Source organism: Erythrolamprus reginae, chromosome 10 (assembly GCF_031021105.1).
Source record: "Erythrolamprus reginae isolate rEryReg1 chromosome 10, rEryReg1.hap1, whole genome shotgun sequence".
Classification (NCBI taxonomy): Eukaryota; Metazoa; Chordata; class Lepidosauria; order Squamata; family Dipsadidae; genus Erythrolamprus; species Erythrolamprus reginae.
Window position 1 is genome coordinate 9992132 of NC_091959.1, and position 13842 is coordinate 10005973.

Below are 13842 nucleotides of genomic sequence, written 5' to 3' on the forward strand. Positions count from 1 at the left end.
CCGCACGAATCCCAGCGACCAGTTAGGTCCCACAGAGTTGGCCTTCTCCGGGTCCCGTCAACTAAACAATGTCGTTTGGCGGGACCCAGGGGAAGAGCCTTCTCTGTGGCGGCCCCGACCCTTTGGAACCAGCTCCCCCCAGATATCAGAGTTGCCCCCACCCTCCTAGCCTTTCGTAAGCTCCTTAAAACTCACCTCTGTCGTCAGGCATGGGGGAATTGATACTTTCCCTCCCCCTAGGCTTATAAAAATGTATGCATGGTATGCTAGTATGTATGATTGGTTTCTAAATTGGGGTTTTAAATGAACTTAAATATTAGATTTGTTTACATTGTATTATTATTGCTGTGAACCGCCCCGAGTCTGCGGAGAGGGGCGGATACAAATCTGATGAATAAATAAATAAATAAAATAAATATTACAAAAAACCACCCCTGCCTGGCTAAAGACATTCAAATAAGCAGCTCCAGAAGCAATTCTCTCTGAGCTCAAGTAGGTTATGCTCCAGAAAGCTAGAATCAGAGGTGGTGTTCACATACTTTCCCTACCAGTTTGCAAAATATGAACGCATGTTCATGCGCTTTGCTTGCATGCGCGTGGCTTCAAAATATGCCTAAAAAGGCCGGCATACTGCTAGGCTGGGCCCACCTGTAGGCTTCCACTACCAGTTCGCCTGAACTGGTCAAATACTACCTCTGGCTGGAATCTCTTTAAGTGGAACAGACATGCCTTCCTCTAAGAATTTACATTCATTCTCCTTGGGCCAAACTGTTTTCTTTGAAATGAGTCCTCCTCTATAACTGTCTGGTTTGGTGGTGCAACCCAACAGGATCGACACAGACTTCAGAGGACAATCAGAACTGCAGAAAAAACAATTGCTGCCAACCTGCCTCCCATTGAGGACCGGTATACTGCACGAGTCAAAAAGAGGGCGGGGAAAATATTTACTGACCCCTCACATCCTGGACACAAATTGTTTCAACTCCTACCCTCAAAACGTCGCTACAGAGCACTGCACATCAAGACAACTAGACACAAGAACAGTTTTTTTCCGAACGCCATCCCTCTACTAAACAAATAATTCCCTCAACACTGTCAGACTTTCTACTAAATCTGCACTTCTATTCTACTAGTTTTTCTCATCATTCCTATCACCCATTTCCTCCCATGTTGACTGTATGACTGTAACTTGTTGCGTATATCCTAAGATTTTTATTAATATTGCTTCTTCATTGCTTATTTGACCCCTATGACAATCATTAAGTGTTGTACCACATGATTCTTGACAAATGTATATTTTATTTTATGTACGCTGAGAGCATATGCACCAAGACAAATTCCTTGTTTGTCCAATCACACTTGGCCAATAAAATTCTATTCTATTCTATTCTATTCTATTCTATTCTATAGAATGCAAAGCTTACTCTCTGAATCTTTTGCTGTGAATTTTGGTTATAGTTGACGATGCCATGGGACTTCCTATCCCCGAACTTGCAGGTGAACCTTGGGAAACGGGAGTCATGCAGTAGGGAGAATTCTGGCTTGCCGGAGAGAGGGAGGTGTCACTCGGCACACTCAGGCCAGTTTCTGGAAGAGACAAGACAAAACACACCAGTCATTTGTTTGTAAAGTTGAGGCATGGAAATTTTATTTTTACTGTTTTTCTGTGTCGTATGTGTGTGTTTTAATTTAATGCTAAAAAAAATCATTTTAATGCATGCTTATCACAGGGACATTTAAAGTGTCAATATACCATATTTCTCGGAGTATAAGACGCACCATTTCCCCCTAAAAGAGGCTGAAACTTACATGATGACAACACGTTTGAATAATCAAGTTGAAACAGAATTTTATAAAATACAGTGATACCTCGTCTTACAAACGCCTCGTCATACAAACTTTTCGAGATACAAACCCGGGGTTTAAGATTTTTTTGCCTCTTCTTACAAACTATTTTCACCTTACAAACCCACCGCTGCCGCTTGGATGCCCTGCCTCCACACTTCCGTTGCCAGCAAAGCACCCGTTTTTGCGCTGCTGGGATTCCCCTGAGGCTCCCCTCCATGGGAAACCCCACCTCCAGACTTCTGTGTTTTTGTGATGCTGCAGGGAAATCCCAGCAGGTGAATCCCAGCAGCGCAAAAAGGGTGCTTCGCTGGCAACGGAGGTCCGGAGGTGGGGTTTCCCATGGAGGGGAGCCTCAGGGGAATCCCAGCAGCACAAAAACGGGCGCTTCGGCTGGCAAAAGGGGTGAATTTTGGGCTTGCACGCATTAATCACTTTTCCATTGATTCCTATGGGAAACATTGTTTCGTCTTACAAACTTTTCACCTTAAGAACCTCGTCCCGGAACCAATTAAGTTTGTAAGACGAGGTATCACTGTGTGGGATAAAGTATATGAATGGTGGAATTTTAAAAATAGTTTTAAAAAATCAAATAAGTAAGAATTTATAATTATCAGAACTTATTATTTTGAAGGTTAATAGATAGAATGTAATAGTTTAAAAACAATATAAACATAGAGTATTTTTATAGTATGATAAAGTTAGAAGTGTTATTTCCTATATTTTATTTTTTGAATAAGTATTTGATATTTTATAGACAAGAAGCTTAATTAATATAAAGAATATAGAATTAAATTTAACAAGAATATAGTGTGTGCGTGTTATATTTCTGTATTGATCTGATTATAGTTAGGCTTTTTCTTTTTTGCATTAGTTAGACTTCTACCACAAGTGGAGCAATGGTAGCTCTTTAAATGTTGAATGTTGTTTGTTTTTGACTGTCTTTTGAAAAATAATAACAAATATTTTTTTTAAAAAGAGGCTGAAATTTGGGTGCATCTTATACTCCACATAGAAACATAGAAACATAGAAGACTGACGGCAGAAAAAGACCTCATGGTCCATCTAGTCTGCCCTTATACTATTTCCTGTATTTTATCTTACAATGGATATATGTTTATCCCAGGCATGTTTAAATTCAGTTACTGTGGATTTACCAACCACGTCTGCTGGAAGTTTGTTCCAAGGATCTACTTCTCCTTCCGTAAAATATTTTCTCATGTTTTCTCATGTTGCCTTTGATCATTCCCCCAACTAACCTCAGATCGTGTCCCCTTGTTCTTGTGTTCACTTTCCTATTAAAAACACTTCCTTCCTGAACCTTATTTAACCCTTTAACATATTTAAATGTTTCGATCATGTCCCCCTTTTCCTTCTGTCCTCCAGACTATACAGATTGAGTTCATGAAGTCTTTCCTGATACGTTTTATGCTTAAGACCTTCCACCATTCTTGTAGCCTGTCTTTGGACCCGTTCAATTTTGTCAATATCTTTTTGTAGGTGAGGTCTCCAGAACTGAACACAGTACTCCAAATGTGGTCTCACCAGCGCTCTATATAAGGGGATCACAATCTCCCTCTTCCTGCTTGTTATACCTCTAGCTATGCAGCCAAGCATCCTACTTGCTTTTCCTACCGCCCGACCACACTGCTCACCCATTTTGAGACTGTCAGAAATCACTACCCCTAAATCCTTCTCTTCTGAAGTTTTTGCTAACACAGAACTGTCAATGCAATACTCAGATTGAGGATTCCTTTTCCCCAAGTGCATTATTTTACATTTGGAAACATTAAACTGCAGTTTCCATTGCTTTGACCATTTATCTAGTAAAGCTAAACCATTTACCATATTACAGACCCCTCCAGGAATATCAACCCTATTGCACACTTTAGAGTCATCGGCAAATAGGCAAACCTTCCCTACCAAACCTTCCCCTATGTCACTCACAAACATGTAGCTTTTTGAAGCTTTTTTCCCAGCCTTAATGAGGTGATAACAATCTCGGCTTGCAGGCTTTTCATTGCTATTCCCAAGAAGTTTTTTTCCCCCAACCCTAAGTCTTTGCAGGTTTGTTTTCATTGCTACTCCCTCCAAAGATTTTTTTTTTCAGCCCTAACCAGGGGATAAAATAATGTGCTGAAGCTGACCAGGCTAAGGACGCTAGCCAAATGAATACATGGTAGGTAGTTTTTTTCCTATTTTCCTCCCACAAAACTAAGGTGGGTCTTAAACTCCGATGCATCTTATATTCCGAAAAATACGTAGTTCTATTGCTATTCTTTCAAATATATACACAAGAACCTGGTTAATGGTCAGCATTAAATGGCTTTAGATAAGGGCCATTGGAATTCAAGAGAGAACAGTTCTCTTGCGGCAATGCAAGAACTCTAAACTGATGATGCATTTAACTCCGCCCCCGCCCGCCAGCTCTGCATGCTCTTCTCCCACAGGCCGCACTCAAGAGGACATAGAAGACTGACGGCAGAAAAAGACCTCATGGTCCATCTAGTCTGCCCTTATACTATTTCCTGTATTTTATCTTACAATGGATATATGTTTATCCCAGGCATGTTTAAATTCAGTTACTGTGGATTTACCAACCACGTCTGCTGGAAGTTTGTTCCAAGGATCTACTACTCTTTCAGTAAAATAATATTTTCTCATGTTGCTTTTGATCATTCCCCCAACTAACTTCAGATTGTGTCCCCTTGTTCTTGTGTTCACTTTCCTATTAAAAACACTTCCCTCCTGAACCTTATTTAACCCTTTAATATATTTAAATGTTTCAATCATGTCCCCCCTTTTCCTTCTGTCCTCCAGACTATACAGATTGAGTTCATTAAGTCTTTCCTGATACGTTTTATGCTTAAGAACTTCCACCATTCTTGTAGTCCGTCTTTGGACCCGTTCAATTTTGTCAATATCTTTTTGTAGGTGAGGTCTCCAGAATATCCTCCATTATTTCTACTTCCACATCATCATAATCCCCAGAAATGCCAAATTTGCGTGACTTTCTTTGTAGACAAGTATCAGAAAAGCCAAAGGACCTTTTAAAAAACCTCTCCCAGGGAATTAGTTAAGAACGTAGTAGAGCAAATGATGAATTGTACAGTCACACCCCCCCTTTTGTTCGCCAGTTTAAAGTCTTGTGTAGATAAAATTATTTGAGATCATTGTTTCCACGAGCAATTGGATTCAGAAGGTTCCAGGGTGACATTTACTGAATTAAAAGCCCCCTAAGCATGTGTTTGGTTATCCAATGGCTATTACACATATTAATATAAAGACGTGTGTCAGGTTGATCTAACCTTCTTGAGATGTTACTTCTTCTGCCTGGTTAGTGGTCAGATTCACTTCTTGCTCTTCATCACCTCCCAAAAGGCTGTGATCAGTAGTTAAACGTCCTTTCTTTTCTTCTCTCTCTTTCAAAATAATCTGAAATAAACCCAATTAGGATATTGTGAATATTTTTTTTGCCGGCTCAGGAATTCTGAGAGTTGAAGTTCGCAGGCCATAAGGTTGCCATCGTTGCCCACCTCTGATATTGTTAAAATAGAAAGCTCTGCTGTATTATTATTATTATTATTATTATTATTATTATTATTATTATTATCATCAACATTATCATTATTATTATTATATTTGTATGCCGCCCCTCTCCGAAGACTCAGAGCGGCTCACAGAATATAATCTAAAACAGTCAATACAAAGACAAATCCAATTAATTTTAAAAACTACATAACCTAAAAATCCAATATATTAAAAATCAATCAAACAAATTCAAATCACAGTCATACATCACATTTATTGGCCAGGGGCCAAGATCTAGTTACCCCAAGCCTAGCATCTTAAGACTCTTGCAAAAAGCGAATAGAGTGGGGACAGTGCAAATCTCTGGGGGGGGGGAGCTGATTCCAGAGGGCCGGGGCCCCCACAGAGAAGGCTCTTCCCCTTGGTCCCGCCAAACGACATTGTCTGGTTGCCGGGACCTGGAGAAGGCCAACTCTGGGGGACCTAACCGGTCGCTGGGATTCCTACGGCAGAAGGAAGTCCTATTTACCTTTTTCAGTGCTGTAGGGCGCTTCAACTTTGAGAGCTCTCTCTCTTTTCCTCGTTTCACTTTCGGGCTGGTGGAATCCAAAGGGTTAATGCAACCCACTGATGGCTGCCCTTTGGAGAAGGCCTTCCGGCTGGTGGATTCTTTGGTATGGAAAGGAACTGCACTGCCAACTGCCAAGATAAAACGGAAAAAAAAGCGTGCAATGGACGCATTGAAGATGCTTGGGGTAAGGAGGGCGTTTTCCCAGTGGTTTACTCTCCCTTCCACCTCCTCCATTCTCATCATTAAAAGGCCTTTTCCTTCACTGGAATTAAAAAGGACAGATTACAAAAGCAAGGAAATTATGCAGTGAGATGCTTCTGTCTGGAGATTATCTCTTACTGTAAGAATGTAATTATGGAGAAAGAACAGAAACATGCTGAACACCAGTTTTTATAAAGATAAGTACAGTGTTCCCTCGATTTCCGCGGGGGATGCGTTCCGAGACCGCCCGCGAAAGTCGAATTTCCACGAAGTAGAGATGCAGAAGTAAATACACCATTTTTGGCTATGGACAGTATCACAAGCCTTCCCTTAACACTTTAAACCCCTAAATTACCATTTCCCATTCCCTTAACAACAATTTACTCACCATTATTACTGGTACTCACCATTGAATAAGACACTTAGTGAGCCTGATATTTATAAACATAATTATTTATTAACAATAATTATTTTTTTTGTTATTTATTTGCAAAAATTATTAGTTTGGTGATGACATATGATGTCATTGGGTGGGGAAAAACGTGGTATAGAAAAAAAACCCCGCAAAGTATTTTTTTAATTAATATTTTTTGAAAAACTGTGGTATAGGCTATTCGCGAAGTTCGAACCTGCGAAAATCGAGGGAACACTGTAATGCTATTTGTTAATTCCTTTTCATAACTACTAAAAAAATAAAATCTCACAAAGCTCAGTCCACACCACAGGATTATGGCTACAAATCACAATAGCTGGAGTTGCACAACATGCAGATTTCTGTCTTAGTGTGATGCATGAACTTGAAACACAATTGCACCCCAAGGTTCCAAGAAACATTTTGAATGGAGAGTGGCCACTATTTATCCACGGCAAAAGGGATTAGGGCTACAGAGAGGGTGTCACAACGCACTCCTGAAGCAGGGGTGTCAAACTCCAGCTCATAGGGTGCTTAGATATGGCTAATGGGGAACCCTGGAAAGAACAGAGGACTGACCCACAGTGCCTTTGCCAGCGAAAACAGAGCTCGGGAAGGCCCTGTGTGACTCTCCCAAGCTCCGTTTCTGTTGGCAGAGGGTTGCAGGTGTCCATTACAGCTGAAAACGGAGCTCGGGACCCTCTTTTGGCTGCCGCAGTGACGTCAAACTGGTCCTGCCCCGCAGCCAAACACAACCCTGATGTGGTCCTCAATGAAATGGAGTTTGACATTCCTGTTCTGAAGGATTCTGGATCAAAAGGAGACAATGCAGTTATTACACCCCAGTTTCTCTCCGATGGAAGAGATGCTGAAGAATCACGCGGCTACGCAGAGGGGCGAAGCGAGAGACACCCACCTGTGTACGAGAGGGGCCTGGTGTTTGTGATCTGACGGGCCTTCATCGCCTGCTGCTGTTTTTCAAGCGCTGCCAGCATGTCCCCCAAGTCTAACTGCACGGGAGTTTTACTCTTCTTTCCGGCTGCTTTTGAAACCGCTTCCTAGACGTGGGATGACAATGTGAGACGTCGCTTTCAGGTAGTCCTTGACTTGCGACCACAATGGAGCCCAAATTTCTGGTGTTAAGCGAGGCATCCGTTAAACTTTGCCTCATTTTACCATTTTTCTTGCCACATTTGTTAAGTGAATCACTGCAGTTGTTAAGTGAATCCGGCTTTGACTTTGAGTGTCAAAAGGTCGTAAAATGATCCCAGGACACTGCGACCATCACAAATATGAGCCGGTTTGTCAGGTGCATGAAGGTTGAACATGTGATCAAGGGGATGTTGCAGCAATCATGTGAAAATCCAGACATAAATTACTTCCCCCCCCCCTAGTTCCATTGTAACTTTGATCGGTCACTAAATGAAATGTTGTAAGTCTGGATGGGTGTCAACAAACTCAAACTCAACCCAGACAAGACGGAGTGGCTGTGGGTCTTGCCTCCCAAGGAAAATTCCATCTGTCTGTCCATTACCCTGGGGGGGGGAACTATTGACCCCCTCAGAGAGGGTCCGCAACTTGGGAGTCCTCCTCGATCCACAGCTGACATTGGAACATCATCTTACGGCTGTGGCGAGGAGGGCGTTTGCCCAGGTTCTCCTGGTGCACCAGTTGCGGCCCTATTTGGACAGGGAGTCATTGCTCACAGTCACTCACGCCCTTATCACCTCGAGGTTCGATTACTGCAACGCTCTCTGCATGGGGCTACCTTTGAAAAGTGTTCGGAAACTCCAGATCGTGCAGAACGCGGCCGTGAGAGCCATTGTGGGGCTTCCCAGATTCGCCCACGTATCTACAACACTCCTTGGCCTGCATTGGCTGCCGATCAGTTTCCGGTCACAATTCAAAGTGTTGGTCATGACCTTTAAAGCCCTACATGGCATTGGACCAGAGTACCTCCGGAACCGCCTGCTACTGCACGAATCTCAGCGGCTGATAAGGTCCCACAGAGTTGGCTTTCTCCGGGTCCCGTCGACTAAACAATGTCGTCTGGCGGGCCCCAGGGGAAGAGCCTTCTCTGTGGCGGCCCCGGCCCTCTGGAATCAACTCCCCCCGGAGATTAGAACTGCTCCCACCCTCCTTGTCTTCCGTAAACTACTTAAGACATCTTTCCCCCAGGCTTATTATAATTTATGTTTGGTATGTATGTACTGTTTGGTTTTTAATTATGATAGGGTTTTTAGTTTTTTTTAAATATTAGATTTGTGCCATTATAATATTGTTTTTTATCGTTGTTGTGAGCCGCCCCGAGTCTTCGGAGAGGGGCGGCATACAAATCTAATAAATTTAAAAAATTAATTAAATTAAAATTAAGTCGAGGACTCGCTAAGATACAGCATAAACAGGAAACAACATTACAAATCCCCCAAAGGTAGTGTCGCCTTGCATTTACCGCAGGAAACTCTCTTGCAGGATTATAAGTAGGCACCTGAGATGAGGGACCTCCACCCAACTCTTTCCAACATCAAACACTGCAATCTGCCCACCTGGAATTGAAAGCCAGAATGTGTTTCCATTAAAACACGATTAAAACATACCTGAAGCTTCCTCTGCTCCATACTGATTTCTGAATACTCTTGGGCGGTGGCCAGCGCTGCCGCCAGAGCTTTCTTCTTTTGACTTTTTGCTCTTTTGGGAACAGAGGTGGTGATGGGAATCGGAGTCTGTACTATGTTGATTGGAGAATTTTCAGGCAGATCATCCAACTGAGGAAAGAAGATATGGGGAGAAGTATAAAGAGGATGCACTGTTAAAAAAAAGATATAGCTGTGATGGTGAACCTGTGGCATACACGGAGAGGGTCCGCAATTTGGGCGTCCTCCTCGATCCACAGCTCACATTAGAGAACCATCTTTCAGCTGTGGCGAGGGGGGCGTTTGCCCAGGTTCGCCTGGTGCACCAGTTGCGGCCCTATTTGGACCGGGACTCACTGCTCACAGTCACTCATGCTCTCATCACCTCGAGGCTCGACTACTGTAATGCTCTCTACATGGGGCTACCTTTGAAAAGTGTTCGGAAACTTCAGATCGTGCAGAATGCAGCTGCGAGAGCAGTCATGGGCTTCCCCAAATATGCCCATGTTACACCAACACTCCACAGTCTGCATTGGTTGCCGATCAATTTCCGGTCACAATTCAAAGTGTTGGTTATGACCTTTAAAGCCCTTCAGGGCATTGGACCAGATTATCTCAGAGACCGCTTTCTGCCGCACGAATCCCAGCGACCGATTAGGTCCCACAGAGTTGGCCTTCTCTGGGTTCCATCAACTAAACAATGTCGGTTGGCGGGCCCCAGGGGAAGAGCCTTCTCTGTGGCGGCCCCGACTCTCTGGAACCAGCTCCCCCCAGAGATTAGAACTGCCTCTACCCTCCTTGCCTTTCGTAAACTCCTTAAAACCCACCTTTGTCGTCAGGCATGGGGGAACTGAAATATCTCCCCTGGGCCTATACAATTTATGTATGGTATGTTTGTATGTATGATTGGTTTTTAAAATAAGGGTTTTTAGCGGTTTTAGTTTTGGATTGTCGCATGTTGTTTTTACCACTGTTGTTAGCCACCCCGAGTCTACGGAGAGGGGCGGCATACAAATCCAATAAATAAATAAATAAATAAATAAATAAATCAAGTAGTAATCTGCTTTAAACTGAAAATCCAGATCTTAATGAATAAAATGTTACGCTTTTCACAATGACAGTCTATTTTTCTCACTCTCTGTGTGTGTATGTATGTGTGTGAGTGTGTATTCTCAAGAAACGGTTCTGCTCGCTAAAAATCAGCCAGAAGGTAGTGGGGAAAAAATAACCTCATCACAGTTTTATCCTCCAAGTATAATAGCATCATTCACCATTTTGGGTGTGTGCTTCAGCTGCATGTTATTAGCTTTAGAATGTCCACTATCGCAGTTTAGCTCTGGGAATTCTTCTTCATCCTGGGGGGAAAAAAAGGAAAACTTCACTAATTGAAATTCACGGGACAAAATATCTGCATTTTTTGCAAGGAAAGCGTTACTCAGCTAAAGATTGGCAGAAACGGGGAAATGCATATGAATGGTACCAGAAGGAATAAGCATGAATATATTGGAATTTGCAGGAAACACGTTGTTATCACATGCCAGGATATATTGGAAACAAATTGAAAAAATGTTACCGGGTAATTCAAAATAAATAAATAAGCTTTTAATATTTTAAAATCAGCAAGCAGGGCACAGCGAGATGTAGCTATCAATCAATTCAAAATCTTCGCTTGTTTTAGAGAATGAAAGCTGTCATAAAAAAGATTAATGAAAGAGTTACCCCCAAAAATAGCAGTTCAGGGCTCTGCTCTACTCTGTTTGACTGGCTTGTGATTACTGGTTTCTCAACGTTCTTCTGCAAACACTGTTTGCTTTCTGAAGATGTGCTGTGACCTCTACATTTAAAATCAGGCTATACAAGCAAATAAAAACAAACATGTTAGGACAGTCCCTTTTAAGATGAAGTATGAAAGCACTTATGTAAATCACAAAATTTGCACTAGCTATCTTGTCTGCCAGGCAAAAATACGTGACTGTGGAAATGAGACCAACAGTAACAAACAAAAAGTTGAACAGTCTTCACGGAGTGAAGGCAGAGTAAATGGACTGGCATTACAAAAAAATAACAACACTGATTTATGCAATATGTCATCAGCTTATTTGGATTCTGTTGTGGTTAGCTCTGGCCCAGCTCCTGCCCCAAGGACTGTGGTTGTGGGGGAGACATCCACATGCTGCAGGCTTGTTTTGCTCCCAGTGGAATCTGATGATGAAGGCTCCTCTGACCAAGAAGACATGAGTGACAGGGAGGAGGAGAGTGGGGCAGACAGCTCAGAAGGAGATCAATTATCTAGCTCCTCCTTGGATTCAGAACAAGAGTTAATGATACAGCCACGCATGCGGAGAGCGATGCATAGGCAGCAACAACTGAGAGATTATTATCAAAGAAAATGAGGCCACCTGTGGTTGGGTGGGGCTGTGGTAATTAGTGAGGCTGCTATAAATAGCAGCCTGTGGGTTTGGCCATTGTGGAGGATTATCTGATCATTGTGTTTCGTGACTGCTTTACTGACTTTGACTTTTTGTGTGCTGATTTTTCCCTGCTTTGAAACTAAACCAGAGCAAAGTGTGTTTCACTTTGTGAAAGAAGAAGGACTGTGAATTGCCTCACAGCTGCAAGCTAAGTATCACAGGACTGATAAGGGACTTGTATAAATTACCAGTTTGTTTGGAGACGAGTGCTCTTTGCTATAGCAAAAGAGGGCTTGGTTTAAGTGAATTTTCATTATAAAGAACATTGTTTTGAATTTTCAAACGTGCGTTTGTCTGAAATTTGTACCTGTGAATTTTTGGGAGGATTCTACCAGAGAGCCCGACAGAACAGATTCCATATGCCTAAACCCAGTTTAATAGGAAACTAGTGAAGGGCTACCAATTTTTTTACTACCACACTGTGGGCGTGGCTTATGCAGGATGCCCTGCAATTTCTTTCAACATCTTTCAGTGCAAATTTGGTATTCTGGGGTGGAGCTCCATTTTCGCTACCCCACTGCGTTCCCCCACCACCACCATCCAGGCAGCAACCCACCCCTGTCGGAAACTAATTCAATAACACTGACATGTTTAGCAGTGTATAAAGATTGCCAATTAATTCTGCAATCATCTTTCATCCAAGAGGCACAAATGAAAGAACGTATCAATAAGGTGGAGAATTTAATTTCTCTAATAACCTCTTGTAAAGGAGAAACACATTTCTTTCCAATGTTAAGAAATTCACTAAATGAGGTTGCATAAAATTTACTGATTAACAGATTCTGCAAACAATCTATTATTTTCAGCCCTGCAGACTTTGTTGCAATCTGAGTTGAAAGCTCCTAAAATCTTGGAAACAGTAAGAACACGCCAAATATAGTGGTTCCAGACTGAAGATTGAGGGGCAACAAACATAGAAACATAGAAGACTGACGGCAGAAAAAAACCTCATGGTCCATCTAGTCTACCCTTATACTATTTCCTGTATTTTATCTTAGGATGGATATATGTTTATCCCAGGCATGTTTAAATTCAGTTACTGTGGATTTACCAACCACGTCTGCTGGAAGTTTGTTCCAAGGATCTACTACTCTTTCAGTAAAATAATATTTTCTCATGTTGCTTTTGATCTTTCCCCCAACTAACTTCAGATTTGTGTCCCCTTGTTCTTGTGTTCACTTTCCTATTAAAAACACTTCCCTCCTGAAACTTATTTAACCCTTTAACATATTTAAATGTTTTGATCATGTCCCCCCACTCCCTTCTGTCCTCCAGACTATACAGATTCAGTTCATTAAGTCTTTCCTGATACGTTTTATGCTTAAGACCTTCCAACATTCTTGTGGCCCGTCTTTGGACCCGTTCAATTTTGTCAATATCTTTTTGTAGGTGAGGTCTCCAGAACTGAACACAGCATTCCAAATGTGGTCTCACCAGCGCTCTATATAAGAGGATCACAATCTCCCTCTTCCTGCTTGTTAAACCTCTAGCTATGCAGCCAAGCATCCTACTTGCTTTTCCTACTGCCCAACCACACTGCTCACCCATTTTGAGACTGTCAGAAATCACTACCCCTAAATCCTTCTCTTCTGAAGTTTTTGCTAACACAGAACTGCCAGTGCAGTACTCAGATTGAGGATTCCTTTTCCCCAAGTGCATTATTTTACATTTGGAAACATTAAACTGCAGTTTCCATTGCTTTGACAAAGCATCTTGCTATGCATTCAATTCAAAGCTGCACCCAGCATTTTTCTACCTGAACAGAAAGCTTGAAGTAGTATCAGTGGAAACCGTACCTCTGAATCGTGCTGATGTTCAGGCTGCCTTCCACCTCTGGAGAAAGAGCTTCTCTCTATCCAAGGCTTCTTCTGAGTTGCTTGAGAACTGACGCTAGCCCAGCTAGCACCAACTGAGATAAACATCACAGAGGTTTAAGGAAAGATGTTGTGTGAAAAGAGAAAACGTGCAAAGAATACACAGTTACTTTTGTTTTTTTTAACGTAGGAAAAACCCCCAAAACTCCACACCTTTAAGAAAGCCAACTAGATGTTGTGTATAACTAGCATGTGTAATTCACAAAATTAGCTTTCTTTGTTCGTTTACATGGTTACATCACAAAAATAATATACTGTACTTTTCAGAGACACACTTATAAGATGCACTTACCCCGCAAAGAGG

The 13842-nt window shown here is 42.0% G+C and overlaps 1 protein-coding gene across 1 annotated transcript in view; it reads right to left on the reverse strand.

The window, feature by feature from the left end:
• Nucleotides 1–1420: 1420 nt before the first annotated feature.
• The window catches only part of SECISBP2L (SECIS binding protein 2 like), a 33811-nt gene continuing 21389 nt past the window's right edge, over nt 1421–13842 (reverse strand). Inside the window, exons 7-13 of the mRNA XM_070762774.1 lie at nt 13461–13573; nt 10465–10548; nt 9158–9325; nt 7477–7618; nt 5906–6075; nt 5154–5280; nt 1421–1587 (exon numbers count right to left, since the gene is read on the reverse strand). Of these exons, the coding sequence (XP_070618875.1) occupies nt 1421–1587; nt 5154–5280; nt 5906–6075; nt 7477–7618; nt 9158–9325; nt 10465–10548; nt 13461–13573 (971 nt within the window). The remainder of the gene's footprint in view (nt 1588–5153; nt 5281–5905; nt 6076–7476; nt 7619–9157; nt 9326–10464; nt 10549–13460; nt 13574–13842) is intronic.